The following is an 18606-nucleotide window of genomic DNA, read 5'->3' as shown; positions in this document are numbered from 1 at the left end:
TTAGTAGAGATTCCTTGAACTTGATGTCAGAAGACCTAACAGACCTAATTAGTGCCAAGTGCCATCCTGGGGATTTGAATGATCCATTTTGCACAAGAATCTTTTGATGCAGTTAAAACCTTATCTCTTTTGAAGGCCTTTCTTTTATTGCATTGAATTTCAACACAGTCAGGCAAATTTATCGTTTATTTGTGCAGTCGGATTGCTATTTCTGTGCATGTTCTAGCATTTGGATTTTTTTTTTCTCTCCAAATGACTTAGTGAGATTTCACAATGTTTTATTTCTACAACTTATGTAAAAAGATGGAAGTCAAATAAATGAAAGAATGCTGAGAATTTCCTATCTCTGCTGTTGTTTGGTCTAGGTTAGAATGGCTATTATGCAATAACAATTGTTTCTTTCCTTTTTTTTTTTTTTCCTCCTGCTGCCTGAAGGCCTGAGCTACAATGTTTCCATAGGATTTGGGAGTATGTTCTTTTTGAAATATCTGTGTTTGTGGCTAATAGCAGTGCATTAATGTCATCCCTGCATGTAAATAAATAGAAATGCATTCTCTTTGTATCCTTGCACTTTTCTGATTAGAATAGTCAATTGAAATAGAGAATTCAATTAGCACAAAGCAAATATTAAATGGTAGCATTTGCTTGGAGGGCAGCGACTGAATGAATTTTATGCCCCAGCCTGTTTGTTCTAATCTCTGGCCTCCACGTGGGTACAAAGTGGGAGGACAAGAAGAAAAGAACGGCAGTTCCCCCAATCTGACACGGTTTATGTGACTGTGGTAGCACTGCCCTGATGCAGTAATAAAGGATGTTACAATGAGGCATCACCTCACTATCATTTTCAAACCATGTGGGGGGAGAGGGGCCTCTTTCCTGCAAATCAGACCAGTCCCTTCTATCTGCTCATCATTGTATGGTCTCCATTTGAGCTCTAATAGGCAAGCAAGCGGTGAAGGCAATGGCACCCCACTCCAGAAAATCCCATGGACGGAGGAGCCTGGAAGGCTGCAGTCCATGGGGTCGCTGAGGGTCGGACACTACTCAGCAACTTCACTTTCACTTTTCATTTTCATGCATTGGAGAGGGAAATGGCAACCCACTCCGGTGTTCTTGCCTGGAGAATCCCAGGGACGGGGGAGCCTGGTGGGCTGCCGTCTATGGGGTCGCACAGAGTTGGACATGACTGAAGTGACTTAACAGCAGCAGCAGCAGCAGCCAAGCAAGAGGAAGTATGTTATTTTTTTTCTTCTCCTCTTCCTCCTTCCTCCTCTTACTTCCTCCACTTCCTTTTTCTCTTCTTCTTCGACTTTTCTCTTCTTCCTCTTCCTCTTTCGCTAAGTAAGGGAATATTTACTATTTTAGTCAAGTAGAGGGGATTGAGACCCAGTGGTTTCAGAGAATTGCTAGCTCTCAGTTATTTACCAGTCTTGAAAGGATCTGTGTCTCCTCTAAGAGATCAGTCCATAACATGTTGATACTTTCTGAGTATCATCTTTGTGAATTCAGTCCTGTACCAGGCGTTCTAGACATGCCCCTCGCCCCCTCCAAGAATCAACAGTCCCACTGCTGCTGCTGCTGCTAAGTTGCGTCAGTCGTGTCCGACTGTGTGTGACCCTATGGACAGCAGCCCGCCAGGCTCCGCTGTCCACAGGATACTCTAGGCAAGAATACTGGAGTGGGTAGGAAAGTGCGATGAATATGCAGCAGTGAAAGGAAAACACAAAATGATACAGAAGTGTCAATGAGGTGATAAAGATGTTAGTATGTGAGGGAATAATGTGACAAGTCATTGAATACTGGCCCTGGAATGACAGTTGAGAGCAAAAAGTTCAAGGATGACAAATACTTGGTATATATTACACAGCATCATTTCCGTGCCAGTGGCAGACATAGCTAATCAATCACATCGCCCTTCCTTGCTAATCTCACATGTGGCCCTCAAAACAGTCTTTTACATTGGCTTTCCAGGAAGCTACCTCCTGGTCAGAGTTGACATGTGAGAGAAAACCTTCTTCCCTTTCATGAACTAGTCTGATGCCCTCATTTTAAGGAAACAGAAATTTCCATAAGGAAACAGAAATTCAAGAAGTTGGGTAATACCTAAGGCCACAGAAGCTGAACTCAGGTGTTCAGATCTTCATTTCAGTGCTCCATCTGCCCAGGGAAAGTACAGTTCAGGAAAGGGAGACACAGAAGGCAGGGGGCTGGCAGATAGGAGAGTGAGGGAGGGTAGGGAGTGTAGATCAAATCAGCTGGGGACTGGTTCTCAAAGCAAGCTGAATTGGAGAAGAAAGATTCAGAAGCTGGAACAATCTCTCCCAAGACTCTAAAGGACCGTGGTGAAGAAGCCCACCTCTCATGACTATAAGGCAGAATTTCTCTTGGCCTTGGAGCATGCTCTTTTTCTTTGACTCTCTTCTCCCTCCCTCCTCACTCTCTCAGCCAACAATATTCAGCTCTTGGTGGTGTTGGATAGAGTTGGGGCAAATGTGTGATCTTGCCGGGAAGCAGGCAAGTCTGACAGATGTCACAGCCCATGTGGAGAAATCATCTGGAAAGCAGCAAGTCCTCCAGACTGTTTAACAGTCCCTGAGAGGTGGGGGAGACACAGGGCTCTGTAGAGAAAGCCACAGGGTGGGCTGGTTGGCCTTGCTCTTCAGGAAGGAATGGCCCTCCACTCTCCCCAGCCCCCCATCTGTCAGCCTTCTTCTCCCGGCAGTTTGCTGGCATCTGCGGGTGAGAATGATGCTTGGAGGGGGCGGGGGAGGGGGCAGACACTGAGAGAAGGCTTCCTGGATGTGCTTCTGCTCCGAAAAGAAACACTGAAAGCCGGGAAAAAGTCTGGCAAGAGCAGAGCCTGGCTCTTTGAGCTTTTTATTTGAATTCTGTATTTTCCACTCTCAACATCAGTCTGGGGAGGAAAATGTGCATTCTGAAAGTAACTGGCACATTTTGGAGAAAGGAAGGAGTGCTGTTGTGTTATAGGGAATCAGGAGGGCTTCTGGAAACTCAAACACCAGTTAACAGAAGGGCCTGTGTAACCTGCGTTGATTGTGGTTTGAATCTAGTTTGTGGATCGTCCACACCCCATTCCCCAGTCCCAAGGACCAAAATGGAGCTGGGAGACAGCAGACCATCAGATTAGAGTTCAACATAGTCAATACAGAGAGAGCCTGGGCTTAGAAACAACAGAACTGAGAGCCTTCTAAGGAGGGTCTTTGAATTCTTCAAATGTTTTGCAAAAACCAATCTTGACATTTTACCATCAGATAAGGAAGTAATCTTTGCAGGTGGGGATTTTGGAAGGTGTTTATCTTCTCCTCCAACCCCTACTTTGATTAGATACGGATTAATTTATGGACAAATGGTGGTTTCTGTTTCCCATGTCTGCATGCCTGTTGCTCAGATTCTTGCAGAAGTTTAGGGCTTCCCAAGTGGCTCAGTGGTAAAGAATCTACCTGCCTATATAGGAGATGCAATAGATGCAGGTTTGATTCTTGGGCTGAGAAAATTCCTTGGAGGAGGCATGGCAACTCACTCCAGTATTCTTGCCTGGAGAACTCCATGGACAGAAAAGCCTGGTAGGCTATAGTCTGTGGAGTCGCAAAGAGTCAGACATGACAGCACACCCACACATACCCCAGCATTTTTGAGGAGCCATTGTGGAGTGGATAATTCACTGTGGTTGAAGAGGGCCAGGAAGTCATTCTGCCCTAGAGGATTCCTCACAATAGGAAGACGCGAGGGTCTCCCTCCCACTGCCTTACCCACTCAGCTGCAGCCAGCTCCCAGCTCCGCCCATATTCTGATTCCTTGACCACAAGACAGAGTGGACTTGGAAGGCTTGTTGGAGCACAGACAATAGAGTGTGCCTCTGCTGCCAGCGTATCTGCTGGAAAGATGGAACAGGAATTGCAATTCTCCCCCTAACTTAGGACAGTGACTTATTGAAGAGAAACACAAGAAGCCCACTTGAGACATCTGGTATGGCTTCATAACAACCATTATTGCTTCATGGTGTTTCTAAATTGTATCTTTGCAACATAAGGGGAGACCTGACTGGGTTGACTTCATCCTGTTGTTCAGTTGCTCAGTTGTGTCCGACTCTTTGCAACCCTATGGATTGCAGCACACTAGGCTTCCCTGTCTGTCAGCAACTCGTGGAGCTTACTCAAACTCATGTGCATCGAGTTGGTGATGCCATCCAACCTTCTCATCCTCTGTTGTCCCCTTCTCTTCCTGCCTTCAATCTTTCACAGCATTGGGGTCTTTTCCAATGAGTCAGCTCTTCGTATCAGGTGGCCAAAGTATTGGAGTTTCAGCTTCAGCATCAATCCTTTCAATGAATATTCAGGATTGATTTCCTTTAGGATGAACTGGTTGGATCTCCTTGCAGTCCAGGGGACTCTCAAGTGTCTTCTCCAACACCACAGTTCAAATGCATCAATTCTTCGGCACTCAGTTTTCTTTATAGTCCAACTGTCACATCCATACATGACTACTGGAAAAACCATAGCTTTGACTTGGTGAACCTTTATTGGCAAAATGATGCCTGTGCTTTTTAATATACTCTCTAGGTTTGTCATAGCTACATCCGGAGAGCCTCTTAAAATATCCAAAGCTTCAGTTCAGTGGTTCACCTTGGGAAACCTCTCCAGATTGTGGTCCTAAAGACTCTGGATTTCTTTCAACTTGAGACAATATCTATACTCCTGGAGAACTTCAGGGCCAGCTCATATCAGATCCCTCTTCTTCTGGGATGACCCTCATGAAGCAGAAACCCGAGAGTGATGGCTGCTAATAACAAGCTCCACCTGCCTGAGGGAGCCACAGGCATCCATACCCACCAAGTAAACATCAGGATTCCCAAGGATGCATCAACCACTTATTCACAGTTATCAGCTGTTTATGAAGCACCTACCGTATGCCAAACTCTCTACTAGTTTTGGAAATCAAGTTAATAAGATTACATGTATGGCCAACAGGGAGGGTAGTATTACAAACAAGTTAAGGGCTCAGAGGTGCAGGCCAAGGTTCACCTCGTTCTCCAAGGCAGTGGACATCTTGACCCAAGTACCATTCTGTGCTCCACCAAACCTGAGTAGAATCATAGAACTTTAGAGCCCCAGAGACATTCAGTGACTTGGCTTCAGATAAGGTTTCATTCAAAGCCAGACAGCTGAGGCTGGAGCATGGGCTGGGCCATGGTCCTGGGGTTCACTGTTGGCATGGTGGTACCCACCAAGAGAATCTTCGGGGTTCATGGGCAGGAGTTGGAGATGAAATCCTCCCTCACCTGACCACTGGGCAGCATCACCTTCTGTGTACGTGTTTTGTGTCCATGTGTACAAGCTCACATTTCAAAGCCACACCTCCCTGCTCCCCACCTTCATACCTTGCCATGGCCTCAAAAATAGAGTTGTAATGGTTTTCCTTTCCTCTTCCTCTTCACCTCAGGCTTTCTCTGCCTGGTTAGGGAGCTCATATGAATTGATAAAAGGGTTTGGCTGGGATGTGTCTTTATATCCTAAATAGAGTCTAGCTGTGATCATTTGGGGAACCTGATACTACCTGCCTTATGACATACTTATGATTCAATTTAAATGACCAAATCTAATTAAATCAGACCCAGTGTGTATGGCAGTTCTACTGGTTCCATAAAACAGTCATTTCAATCTGTGAAATTTCTTGAGTGCTGACGAAATGCCTACATGTTTTACGTGAATCAGTTCATTTTATCTCCACCACCCCCTGAGGTGGCTGCTGTTATTCTTCCTCACTGTACAGATGAGGGCTCTGAGGCTCAGAGAGGCTCCGTGACTTGTCTGAGGTCACCCGGCTAGCTAGTGATGGGCTCCAGGACACAAGCACTGCAGCATGGCTCCAGAGCCTGCACTCAAAGTGCTCGACTACTCTTGTTAGTATTGCTATTGTCTCACCCAGATGAAAGCCATTCAGTTTCTGATAGATACAGCATGCTACCCTTTCACGGTGGCATTTGTGGGCATCTGTGTTCTGAGCAGACTTTAGGACTCATAGGCAGCTGGCCCTGGACCCCTCTGCCCTGCCTTCACTGTGGAGAGGGTAGGCTGGCCCTTCTCCACCATGGCACTGTCTATGATTGAAGAAGGAGCCTTGCTCACCCAAAGAGCCAGTCCCTTGGGTGGGCTGAGTGTTGCCACCACTCCAGTGGTGACATAATATGTCCATTTTCCTCTTTTCTGTGACAGGGGGCAAAGACACCATACTGTTCAGTGACCCGGCTCTTCCCACCATGCAGAGGTCAAGATCCCCACTGCTCAAGTTTGTGGAGCAGCCCAGTGAAAACAAAGCAAGTCCCAAGGATGGTAAGCAAGCCCTTAATTTCTTGACTCTTTCCTGGCCTGTGCCTGGTGCAGGGGATGCGTGGACACCAGTCCTTCACGTTTCTGCAGCATCTGCAGCACTTTTGGGTCATCCCTCATGCTTCCTCTTATTTGGAGTTTCCAGCAGAAGAACACTGGTTCCTGCACTCTCAGCACAGTGGAACGAGGCTAAGAGTGAGGGTGCAGGATTTAAGCAACCTGGGTTTATATTGCAGCCTCACATCACACTGGTTGTGAGAACTTGGACTGGTAACTTCAGCTTCAGTTTCCTTTCCTATAAGACAATGAGATGAGACACTGCCAACCTCGGGGAAATCTTGACACATTGCCTGACATGTGGTAAGTAGTCTGGGAATCAGTTGAATGAAGGAAAAATCTTCCTTACCAGGCACACTTTTTGGAGGCAGTGTGTTTTAAAGGAGATCAAGGGCCCATTTAAGGTGCCAGATGAAGCAATAAGGTGAGAACCAGATCTCTTCCAAGGTGGTAGTCTCATTTCTCTAGCTAAACTATCCTTCACATCTTTCTGAGTTTTGCTCAGCTTCTTCCTACAGCCCCAATATGGTTGCCAGCTTCCAAATGATCCCCACTTCCTGGCATTCATGCGCTTGTATAGTTCTCTCCCACATTGGTCTATGTGACTGATGGGTTACAACAGAAGTGATGGTACATGACTTCTGAGGTCAAGTTATAAAAGGCACATGGTCTGCCTTGCGCTCTCTGACTTGGATCACTCACCATAGAGAAAGATGGGTGCCACATCACAATGATTCTTGACCATCCCTACATGCTGTTCATGTGGCCTGGAACTGAGGCCTCCAGCCATCAGCCATGTGAGTGCACCATCTTGGAAGCAGATTCTCCAGCCCCAGGCAAACCTTCAGATGACAGTAGCCCTTGTAAAGGTTTTGATGACAACCACATTAGAGACCATTAGCAAGAACCACCCAGATAAACTTCTACAGGCTCCCAAGTCATAAGCTGCTAAGTTTCAAGATAATTTGTTGTACACCATTAGATAACTAATATACATCTATTTCTGCTTTATTGAGACTATGCCAAAGCCTTTGACTGTGTAGATCACAATATACTGTGGAAAATTCTGAAAGAGATGAGAATACCAGACCACCTGACCTGCCTCTTGAGAAACCTGTATGCAGGTCAGGAAGCAACAGTTAGAACTGGACATGGAACAACAGACTGGTTCCAAGTAGGAAAGGGAGTACATCAAGGCTGTATATTTTCACCCTACTTATTTAACTTATATGCAGAGTACATCATGAGAAACGCTGGGCTGGAAGAAGCACAAGCTGGAATCAAGATTGCCAGGAGAAATATCAATAACCTCAGATATGCAGATGACACCACCCTTATGGCAGAAAGCAAAGAAGAAGTAAAGAGCCTTTTGATGAAAGCGAAAGAGGAAAGTGAAAAAGTTGGCTTAAAACTCAACATTCGGAAAACTAAGATTATGACATCCGGCCCCATCACTTCATGGCAAATAGATGGAGAAACAATGGAAACAGTGACTGACTTTATTTTGGGGGGCTCTAAAATCACTGCAGATGGTGACCGCAGCCATGAAATTAAAAGACGCTTACTCCTTGGAAGGAAAGTTATGACCAACCTAGACAGCATATTAAAAGCAGAGACATTACTTTGTCAACAAAGGTCCACCTAATCAAGGCTATAGTTTTTCCAGTAGTCATGTATGGATGTGAGAGTTGGACTATAAAGAAATCTGAGTGCAGAAGAATTGATGCTTTTGAAGTGTGGTGTTGGAGAAGACTCTTGAGAGTCCCTTGGACTGCAGGAAGATCCAACCAGTCCATTCTAAAGGTAATCAGTCCTGGGTGTTCATTGGAAGGAGTGATGTTGAAGCTGAAACTCCATACTTTGGCCGCCTGATGCAAAGAGCTGACTCATTTGAAAAGACCCTGATGCTGGGAGAGATTGAGGGCAGGTGGAGAAGGGGACGACAGAGGATGAGATGGTTGGATGGCATCACCGACTCAGTGGACATGAGTTTGGGTAAACTCCGGGAGTTGGTGATGGACAGGGAGGCCTGGCGTGCTGTAGTTTATGGGGTTGCAGAGTCAGACACGACTGAGCAACTGAACTGAACTGATACCCAGCACATGGGTATCAAGGTTCTTTCCTGTGTTTCTACAATTTCCTCTACATGTTCTTTTGCTGAGAATCATGTCTTCAACCATCACCTCTACCAAAATATATTTGAAATATTTTTTCCCAGTGGGTCTCATTTACAGAGTCATTGTCCTATCTTTCCCAAAGCACAACCTGTCCCACAAACATACTCTATGGACTTTTCAAATGTGACATCACAGCCCTTCCTGCTGCCCTTCTTCTTGTCACTTAACTCTCCAGCAACCCTCAGAGTCATCATCAACCACTCTGCACTTTCCTTCTCCATCCATATCTGGTCTGTTGCTACCATTTCTTCAGAGTTTCTTGCATCTCCATTCCTATCACCTCTGGCTTGGATTGGGCCCTCCTGACCTCCTGGGAAAGGCCTCCATTCTGGTTTTCCTGCCTCCCAGAATCTCCTTACTCCCTTCCCATCTTTATCCTGCTGCTATAGGATAAAGCTTCTGGAGCACGTTTTCCATCATAGTTGTACTGTGCTCAGAAAATGTCAAGTGGCTCCCCAACTGTCTATTATTAACTGTTGTGTAACAAAGCACCCCCAAACTTAGAACTTAAAGCCACAGCCGTGTATTATTTATCATGAGTCTTTGGATCAGATGAGTGGTTCTGCTTATCTGACCTGGGTTCAGCAAGGCTCAGTCACCTCTGCTTTTGCACAGCTGTGTTTTGAAGCCCATTCTGATCACTCATACTAGTGCATGGAATCATTAGAGGAAAAGCCAAGACAGATCTGAGATTTCAACAGAGAAGTCCTCCAAGCACAAGCAGAATTCCTGGAGAGAGCCCCTGACTCGGGTGGTTTCCACGGTGGCCGGAAGACAAAGCTGGGACTTTCTAGCTTTGACTTTCCAGCCAGCAGCGTGTGGCTGTTTGCAAGGCTGTCCCGTAACACACCATAGCCCACTGTGCCATCTGGGACATGTCTTGGCAAGTGGTCATCCAGCCATTCCAGCATCCAGTGCTCCCGTGGACATCTAAAGCCCTCTGTCTGCTGTGGGCTCGCTGAGCTCCCAGGCCTGCTAACCTGACATGGAGTCTGAGCCTGGCTTGGTTTTCACGAGGGTGGCATAAGGGATGGTCTGATTCAAAATGATAGCTTCCAGAGTCCCATCATTAGCTTTCATTGTTCCAGCTCCATCCTTTGCCAGCACGCGTGGCAACAAGGAATCGTTTATGTAGCTGCTGTCAGTGTCTGGGGTGGCCTCATCACCGCTGTATCTCTGATTAATTCCAGCTGAAAGCAGCTCGCTCTCAGGAGGACAGAGCCCATCAGAGACCAGTTCACAAAAGAAGACGAATGTGCCCTTTGGGCCAGTGTTTGAGGAGGGGGACATGGTTTTTAGGAGACTTGCAATCTTTTCCACAAAGAGCTATTTACTGTTTTTCATCTTTTAGAGAAAGTGTTTTTTTTTTCTTTACGCACTATTTGTGTCCTAACGCATTTTTATCAGTTGATTGCCTCATCATTATTGGTATGTATATTGTTATTAATAAGTATTAATGATGCTAATTCTGTTTGCTACAGCAGCACAGATTAATTCCTATTTGGGGGTAACACTATTTTCCGATTCTGAGCTAATTCAGAAATCTTTCTTTTATGGAAATGGGCATGCCATGTGTCTGTTCTCAAAGGAAAAATAAAACTCCCACAGCTTAAGATCAACATTCCAGAACCACAGAGTTAAGGACGATTTTGTTCCCACAGAGAATAACCAGAGGCCCTCATTATTAGCTCAAGCGTTGTGGTATTTTCAGTAACTTTTCTTAGTCTTCTGATCATGACTTGAGTATACATTTTGGATATCTTTGGGATAAACAAAAGGGAGAAGAGGATTTGTGGATCCCGCTGTTGACCCATAATCCTGTCTCAGAGCCTGGTCTCTGTATGGTCTGAGACTCCGAAAATCTAGGCTTTCTCAGGAAAAAAAATAATCTGCACTGCTGCTGCTGCTGCTAAGTCGCTTCAGTCGTGTCCGACTCTGTGCGACCCCATAGACGGCAGCCCACCAGGCCCTGCCATCCCTGGGATTCTCCAGGCAAGAACACTAGAGTGGGTTGCCATTTCCTCCTCCAATAATCTGCACTAGGACCAAATAAGAGAATTACAGCCTTGTTCATCCCCTCATTGTGGCTGTGTCTTGCTCGATAATGATGACAGCAGTGTAGCTCCCCTCCCCTCCCCCTCCAAACGTTGAAAAGTTCTCCCTGGTAATCTCAGAGGTTTGCCATTTTAAAAGATTCATACATTTGAACACGAGTGGAATGTCACCTAAAGAAATGCCATGAGGCAGGGGACTGGTGACCAGAAGGCCTCAGTGTAATTTAGACCACTGTCCCTTAGATGCAAATTAAGATAGAGAAGATTAACCTGACCCACAGTAAAAACACTGCAAAAGGTTTAGGGGTTAGGTTGTTATGGATAAGGTTAATTAATTTTTCAGGGGCGCCAGAATATACTACTAAGTGTCCTGGTAGAAGTAATTTCATAAGAGTAATTTCCAGAAGGATTTTATTCATTTCTCACTGGTGAAAATTTTCACTGTAAAAAAGACCGTAATTTACCCCTTTTGAGTCAAGTTTCTCGCGCTGTGCTGGAAACTGGCTCATTTTGGCTCTGTTTCCCTTGTCTCCTGTACAACCACTATAACATTTTTCACTTGTTTATACAAAAATTATGTGATTGCCTCCCTGAGTTATCTCAGGTGTAGCTAAATGCTTGTGAGTTAGAAATCTTTTTTTTTTCTTCTGAAAGTGCCATTTTAAGAACTTTTAGGGTGGCAACCTGAACCTGGAATAAATTAATTTGAAGATTGCTTTCATTTATTAATGGATAGTATTGAAATATATGTACTAATACGTTCATTTATTCATGCACTGATGTAAATGTCCATAGATTCAAATGTTTAATAAGCTATTTATTGAGCCCCCAGTGTAGAGCACTGGCCAGGATAAAAGATTAATTGGGTAAGATATTAAACTTCAGGTGGGTTTTATAAAATAGTTATATGTAAGTAACAATCCAAGGGTTAAAAGCACAAAGTTCCCTTGGTGGTTCAGACACAGTTTTGTGGGGATTAGGACAGTAGGGAGATTACCTCTGGGTAGATTTATCAAATAGGCTTCATGAAGGAGGTGGAGGGTAGGACTCACTCTTGAAACTGGTCATCTGGATGCATCAAGAGTGATGGTCATAGAGGCATCAAGCACATAAGCAAAGGCACAGAGGGCAGGGCCGGGTGCCATGAAGGGTTCTGTGTAGCTGGAATGTAGGGATATGAGGAGAGTTGGTATGGCAGGTAGATGGATGTGGAGTCACTTAAGGCCTTGAATGTCAGGAGAAGCTTGGGCTTTGCTCCCTGGGCACAGACAGCTCTTAGAGATTTGAAAGCTGGGGAAAGGCATGGTCAGATTTGTGTTTCAGTTCTAGTGTTTCTCACACTGTAACATCCACCCACATCACCTGTGATCTTATTAAAATGTAGGCTCTGAAACAGTAGGTCTGGGGTAGGACTCTGTGTGTCTGACAAGCTGCCAGGTGATGCTCCCACTGCTGGTCCACAGACCCCACTTGGAGGAGCAAAGTTTTAGGGAAGGTTCCTCTCCCAACAGGTTGGATCTGAGCAGAAGGAGTATGGGAACCTATTAGGAACTAACATACACTATCCTGGCTGAACAGATCTGAATAGTTACTTTTTTAAAAATCAAGACTTGCTTTAGTCACTCATTTATACATTCAAGAATCTCATTGTAAACACAAGTAATGGTCTCATTTTCAGATACAGTACTTACTGTGGTCAATGAGTTCTCAGGAGAGTTGTCCATAACTAAAACACAGGCTTTAGAGTATATATGAAAGAATTAAATTTTTGTTCCTGGGGGATTTCTGTGGTCATCCAAAGAGCTAAAGAGAAAGAAATGGCTTATTTTGAAAGGTGAGATGCAAATCTATATCAGAAGAACTAGAGATCTGGAGTGTGGGGACAGAGGTCAAGCTCTGTCTGTTGAAGGAGACCACAGTCCTCTTCCCCAGGGACCAGCCTGTCAGTTGTCACACCCACCACTCTCTTTGCATCATCTCCTCTTCCGTCATTCTTCCCACCCTTCATCTTAGCTGTTTCATTGCAGTCTTATGGTCCATCTGATCTCATCAGTATTTCATCTCTTCTAGAGTTTCTCAGAATTTTTGCCAGGGTTCACCCATGTTTAAATTTCTTAAAACTTTTAAACATTTGATTGGGTAAATAAATGTTAAAAAACACATAGTTACTTAATTCAGTAAGTGAAATGTGATCAAACAAGTCAACTTTCTTTCAAACCTCCTACAGTTCTCCCTTCAGTTCAGTTGAGTCGCTCAGTCATGTCCGACTCTTTGCGACCCCGTGAACTGCAGCACGCCAGGCCTCCCCATCCATCACCAACTCCCGGAGTCCACCCAAACTCATGTCCATCAAATCGGTGATGCCATCCAGCCATCTCATGCTCTGTCGTCCCCTTCTCTTGCCCCCAATCCTTCCCAGCATCAGAGTCTTTTCCAATGAGTCAAGTCTTCGCATGAGGTGGCCAAAGTATTGGAGTTTCAGCTTTAGCATCAGTCCTTCCAAGAACACCCAGGACTGATCTCCTTTAGAATGGACTGGTTGGATCTCCTTGCAGTCCAAGGGACTCTTAAGAGTCTTCTCCAACACCACAGTTCAAAAGCATCAATTCTTTGGTGCTCAGCTTTCTTCACAGTCCAACTTAGCTCCCCCAAATTCCATCTTTCAGCTTGAAGTTGCACCTGCATGTATCTGATACAGGTCTGATTGTGGTGGGTTCTGCTCTGGCTCCATCTGGGGAACCAGGAAACATGCCCCAGCCCCCTTACCCTTGCAATCTGCCCAGCAAGCCTCTTCCAGACACTTTATCCCTGTCTGGCCTGAGGGCTAAACCAGTCTTGACTTCTGGGAACCTTGGTGTCTGGTGTTGAATGCACATGTCCACGTGCTAAGAGTTCATTCCCCAAGTGCTTCTTCCCAGGCACGCAGAGCCCCTGTGGCTTGTTAGGTTCAAAAGGGACATTAGAGAGCCCTGCCCTTTATTTTATGTCTGAAAAAAAGGAGGCAGAACAGGTTGTCCTGATTACAAAGCAAGCAAATAGGAAAATGGGGGCAGGAGGCTGGTTCTCAGGGGCCCACGTTCTCTTTCATCCCCCTCTAGTTGCAGCTGGAGAATTTCTATTACACAAGTTTAGGGAGAACAGTTTAGTTAGGAGGGGTAGGGAGCTTGAAGCTGCTTTTGCATATAACCTTTTATTAAAATTGAGGAAGTACCAGCGGTTGGCATCAAAGAATGAGGTGCTGATGGAGATTGAGGGTGGGGGGCACTCAATCTCTCCTAACTACTCCTTTTTCCCACACTGAAGAAGCCAGAACCACTTTGTATTACTGAAAAGCCCCAGATCTTCCCTGACTACACAACGCACAAAACCTTTGTCCTCAGTTTAAATATTTCATGAGCTCAAGAAGTCACCATCAGTGAGCGAAGCAGGTGATAACCAGGCTCCTGGAAAGGAGGGGTTACAGACACGGCCCACGTGACCCCTTTCCTTCAATTAATGACACAGGAGTCACCAGAGTGGCTGCTTTCTTTTTTGTGGGCCCTGTGTTGCCTTCAGCAGCATTTTCTACCTCGGAGGCCCGGCCACAGTGGGCTGGAGGTTGGGAGGAGAGGGGAAGTGAGGGCTGAATTCCAGCTGGAGGTCTGATGCTGATCCCCCCACCCGCTGTCTGTTTCAGGGGAGGCTCAGAAGCAAGATGAAAGTTGTGCTGCTCCCGAGGTGTTGGCAGTGCGGGAAGATGCCGGGAGGCTTGCTGTCAGCTCCCCAGCAAGTCAGAGCCACAGGAACCAAACCAAGCCCTTTCATCCCTCATTACTCCAAATACCTTCTGAGGAAGAAGAGGTAAACAGGCTTGGGAGGGAGACCGTGAAACTGACAGAGGAGCAGGCAGCTGCAGGCCCAGAAGGAGTTAGGAGAGAGAGTCCCGTGGAGGGCCAGAGGGAGGAGATGGGGCCATCCCCCCCAGGCCTGACCGCCGACGGGCCCTGCCCCAAAACTTGCCGGGACTCCTCTGAGTCCAGCCAGCCAGAAGCCAAAGTTTCCACCCTGGAGGATGACAAGGACACTGCAGAGGGTGGAGGAGGCACAAGGAGCACTGTGAAAACATGAAGCGGAAAGAGATCAGGCACGATGCCATGTCGAAGGTACTCCAGACGTAAAGAATTACACATCAGAACAGCTCAGCGAAGAAGTCACTTTCTCCTAAAACACCTCCAAGTCTGCAAGTGAGAAGGGACACGGATCCGGTTGCAAACTGTGAATATTCTGATGATGCCAGCAGAGTCTGATTTATTAAACACAGGTCCTCAAGCTTTTCAGTGTCTCTTTCTGTGGAAGCCACACTGCTGTAAATGTGGCCAGGCACGGGTTCATGTCAGCCATATGGCTGGTTTTCAGCATCGGTCTTTTCTGTCAGCATTAGTTTTATTTAGAGATAAGATGTTTTTGTATTATCAATTAAAGTTGTTGGTCAAAATTATGGAAAGGGTTTGAAACGGGTGGGGTTTTTAATCAGGTGCCCGTCTTTGTCATGACTCAGTGGCTGTAGAGTAAGGAGTGGTTGAGCATAGTGGGTCCAGAGGGCCCACAGCTCCTCTCTTCACATCAGGGCCGGGTGGGACCTCCCAGCATGGATGTTCTTGGCATCCTGCCTGTAGCACTGTCTGTCCTGGCACAAATGGCAAGTGGAAAGGGGCTTAAGTGGGTTCAGAAGGCTAGGCTTTTGGTTTGAAATCCATAACGCCTGTTGAGACCTGTCTGCTGACTACTAGAGCTGAGTTTTCCAGCCTGGAATTCTAGAGGATTAATTGACCTGGAGTGATGGAGGGTTGTGGAGAAGCAGAGAGGAAGGGGACTCCAATGGTGTTTTGATTTTTTGTTTCTGAGATGATATGGGAGCCAAAACCTGGGAATGCTGGTTCTCTGCCTTCAACCCAGACTGCATTTAGGGCTTTATGGTCCTGTGGGTTGTGGCAAGTGTAGCTGCTTCTGGGCCAGTCCAGGTTTCCCCACCGCCTGGAATCTCTAGCCATTGCTCCTGCAGCAGAATGCTGCGGCCACCCGCTCTGTGGCACCAGGCACTGAGGTTTTAAGGGCAAGGCAGAGCTTGTCACCCTAGAGTGGAAAGAGAGGGAAAAACAAAGTCACTATTACAGCCTGGGGAGGCAGAGTGTGGAACCAAATTCAAGCTCTAAATGCAAGAAAGTAGAGAGTGGTCACCCCCACCTGCGGCTTCCCTTGGGAATAAAATTAGCTTTTCAAGGCAGCATCTGGTGCTGTAGGGTGTTCAGGGTTCATGAAATGAGACCTTTCCTTGTGCCGAATGCAGTTTATTTCCCGGGAATACCTAAAACCAGATCCCAAAGCTCAAAATGTCCCTGAGAACTGGAATCACTCCTTTGAGAGAGACTCCTGAAGAGAAAAGAGAAGTTCCCAAGGTAGGAAAGGTAGAAAATTCATCAATTCATCCTAGAAATCAGATATATTTAGACCAGGCTTGCGATCCCAGGTGTGAATCCCACATGTACATGGGTGGCCAGCAGCTCCTCCCCCAACACCTCCCTTCCACATTTTACCTCCTGGCATCACTTGGCCAGCAGGGAAGGTTCCATCACACTTGGCACTGTCTCAATCTGAAGGAGGGCAGGGTGCAGACTGGAGGGTCCTGTTTTTTTACCAGAGGCACCTGGAAAGACCTCCAGCTGCCTCGCCCCACTCACCTGAGGTCACCCCCACTAGCAGGATGCGGGCACACCCGAGTCAGCGCACCGTGGCTCCTGGTGAGCTGGACACATCTACCCCTGCCCTCCGGGGCCCAAGGCCCCAGTCATTCATCCTTCTGTGCTCCAGCCCCCCCCTACCCACACCTCTTCTCCCTGCCTTCCACTCCAGGGAGTCCACTTATGCAGCTGCAAAGCTTCCTGCTCAGGCCGGCAGCCACAGCAATTGTTTGCCTGCTGCACCAGGCCTAAACTCCCTGCAAATGTTTAGGTCTACTGTGTAGGACGCCAGAGCCACCACAGGAAAACATGGCCAGATTTAATACTGGGATAATAAAAAGAAAAATCTCTTCCCTACTATAGCCTTGGTTTTGATACACAGTTGGCCAGGTGCATGTCTTTAGGGCCTCCATCACCTGCTGAAAAGCAGGGCTTATAATAAGCTCCAGTATATTCCATCATGGATAGAAAAACTGCTGTGAGTCCCAGAGAGTGAGGTTCAGGGCAGAGGGTCATAGGAAATGCTCACCTAAATTCTGTATGTCCAATCAGCTTGGGGTTGGGGGTCTTGTGTTATTAGATGAAACTGTAGCCAATGAGTTGATCCTGTCGTATTTGTAATCTGAACATTGCCCTGTACACATGTGACACTGTCCCTCCTTTGCTATTCTAATCCAACATGATTCCAAGGACATTAAAGAGTTTCAGCAATTACTTAACAGTTGTCTATTGTCTTTTCATGAGTCATTGTGAAAGTGTGCTTCATTCTGTCTTCTACTCCACCGAATAACCTTGCATCAGTCAGGATCCTCTCAGCTACAGTTCACACTTTTAAGAAACTTAAACTATAGGGAAATGAATTATATTGCATAACAAGAACTCAGAAGTAGGGCATTTCAGGGCTGGTTCATTCAAGAAAGTTATCAAGGAACTCATTTTGTCTTGCTGCCCTGCCTGCCTCAGTGGCAGATACTTCCTCATGCTAACAACATGGCTGCAACAGCACCAGCCATCACTTGTTCTCACATATTGTCCAAAGGCAGAAGGAAGTTGTGTGTATGTGTGTGTTTTAAGAGCGAGTAACCCAGTGCTTGTCAGGGCTTCCAAGGTAGCTCAGTGGTAAAAGAATCTGCATCCCTGTGTAGGAGATACAGGTGTGATCCCTGGGTTGAGAAGATGCCGTGGAGGAGGAAATGGCAACCTACTCCAGAATTCTTGCCCAGAAAATTCCATGGACAGAAGAGCCTGGCAGGCTGCAGTTCATGGGGTTGCTAAGTCAGACACAGCTGAGCAACTGAGCACACATTCATGCAACCTAGGACTTGCCACATTTCATTGGTCAAAATTGTCACATGCCTATGTCTAAACAGTCCTTAGCAAGGAAGATGGATTTTCTGTGATGGGTTTAGGTCTATCGAGGAAGCCTGTCCCTGGACATGGAGACTCCAAAAGGGTGAACACTGAAACAAAATCAGGTATTGGGAAGTGTAGAAGAATTGGGAGTAGATTCGAGTAGGCTGCCAACAGAACTGTCTCTGAACCACACATGTTTGTTCTTGTATTTTTTCTCTTAAAAACCACAATATTACATTACTGGCAAATGTAGAGTTGGAGAGAGGAGCAGTTGTTGTTTGTTAAGAAAAATGTCATCTCATCCCTCCCTTCCCCTGGCTTCTGCATCATCTGTCCTATTTTGTAGCTAGAATGTTCCCACCTCTGTTTACCTCTTCAAGTATGTCTGTCCTTCCATTATTTTTTTCCAGCTCAGTTGCCAGCAGAATGCAGAGCAGTCTGGATAAATGAAACAGCTGGCAGGTCTCTTAATGAAGTGCACACATGGCATTTCTTGCCATTGCTCTGTACCTGAGAGCCTTTGGGTGTGGATTTTTACATGTGAGTGTTTGTCATTCTTCTAATGAAGGCTCACAGAAATGGGTTGGCTTTTGTAAACCAGGCATTTCTCATCCCTAATCCTCTTCTCTTTCTGTGCCTCCTCTGCCCACCTCTTCTCCCCCTCCCCTTCTTCTTCCTTTGAAACATCTATTTCGGATGCCTCTCTAGCTAGGAGCCCTCTGATGGCATTCAGCTCAGCCCCTGCTGGAACTTCCTCCCCGCCGGCAGTCTTAAGGAAGCTAAATTCATTTTCCAGTTATTGTTCCTCTTTCTTTGCCCTCACTCCGAAATACACACCACATCATGAGGTGAAGTTCTAAAAAGAGTTCTAGTGTCGGCCATTCATGTGTTGGAGTGAATT

The 18606-nt window shown here is 46.2% G+C and overlaps 1 protein-coding gene across 3 annotated transcripts in view; it reads left to right on the top strand.

Annotated features, from left to right (window-relative positions):
- The window catches only part of CCDC149 (coiled-coil domain containing 149), a 119749-nt gene extending 102678 nt beyond the window's left edge, over positions 1–17071 (top strand). For 2 of the 3 annotated variants that reach the window (XM_061419808.1, XM_061419810.1), the window contains exons 11-13: positions 436–468; positions 6234–6350; positions 14312–17071. In XM_061419808.1, coding sequence (XP_061275792.1) covers positions 436–468; positions 6234–6350; positions 14312–14742 — 581 coding nt within the window. In that variant the 3' untranslated portion in view covers positions 14743–17071. The remainder of the gene's footprint in view (positions 1–435; positions 469–6233; positions 6351–14311) is intronic. The other variant, XM_061419809.1, reaches the window with a different exon arrangement.
- The last annotated feature ends 1535 nt before the right edge of the window (positions 17072–18606 follow it).

The sequence above is a fragment of the Bos javanicus genome, chromosome 6 (genome assembly GCF_032452875.1).
Source record: "Bos javanicus breed banteng chromosome 6, ARS-OSU_banteng_1.0, whole genome shotgun sequence".
NCBI classification, from domain to species: Eukaryota; Metazoa; Chordata; class Mammalia; order Artiodactyla; family Bovidae; genus Bos; species Bos javanicus.
This window is presented reverse-complemented; position numbering and strand designations above follow the sequence as displayed.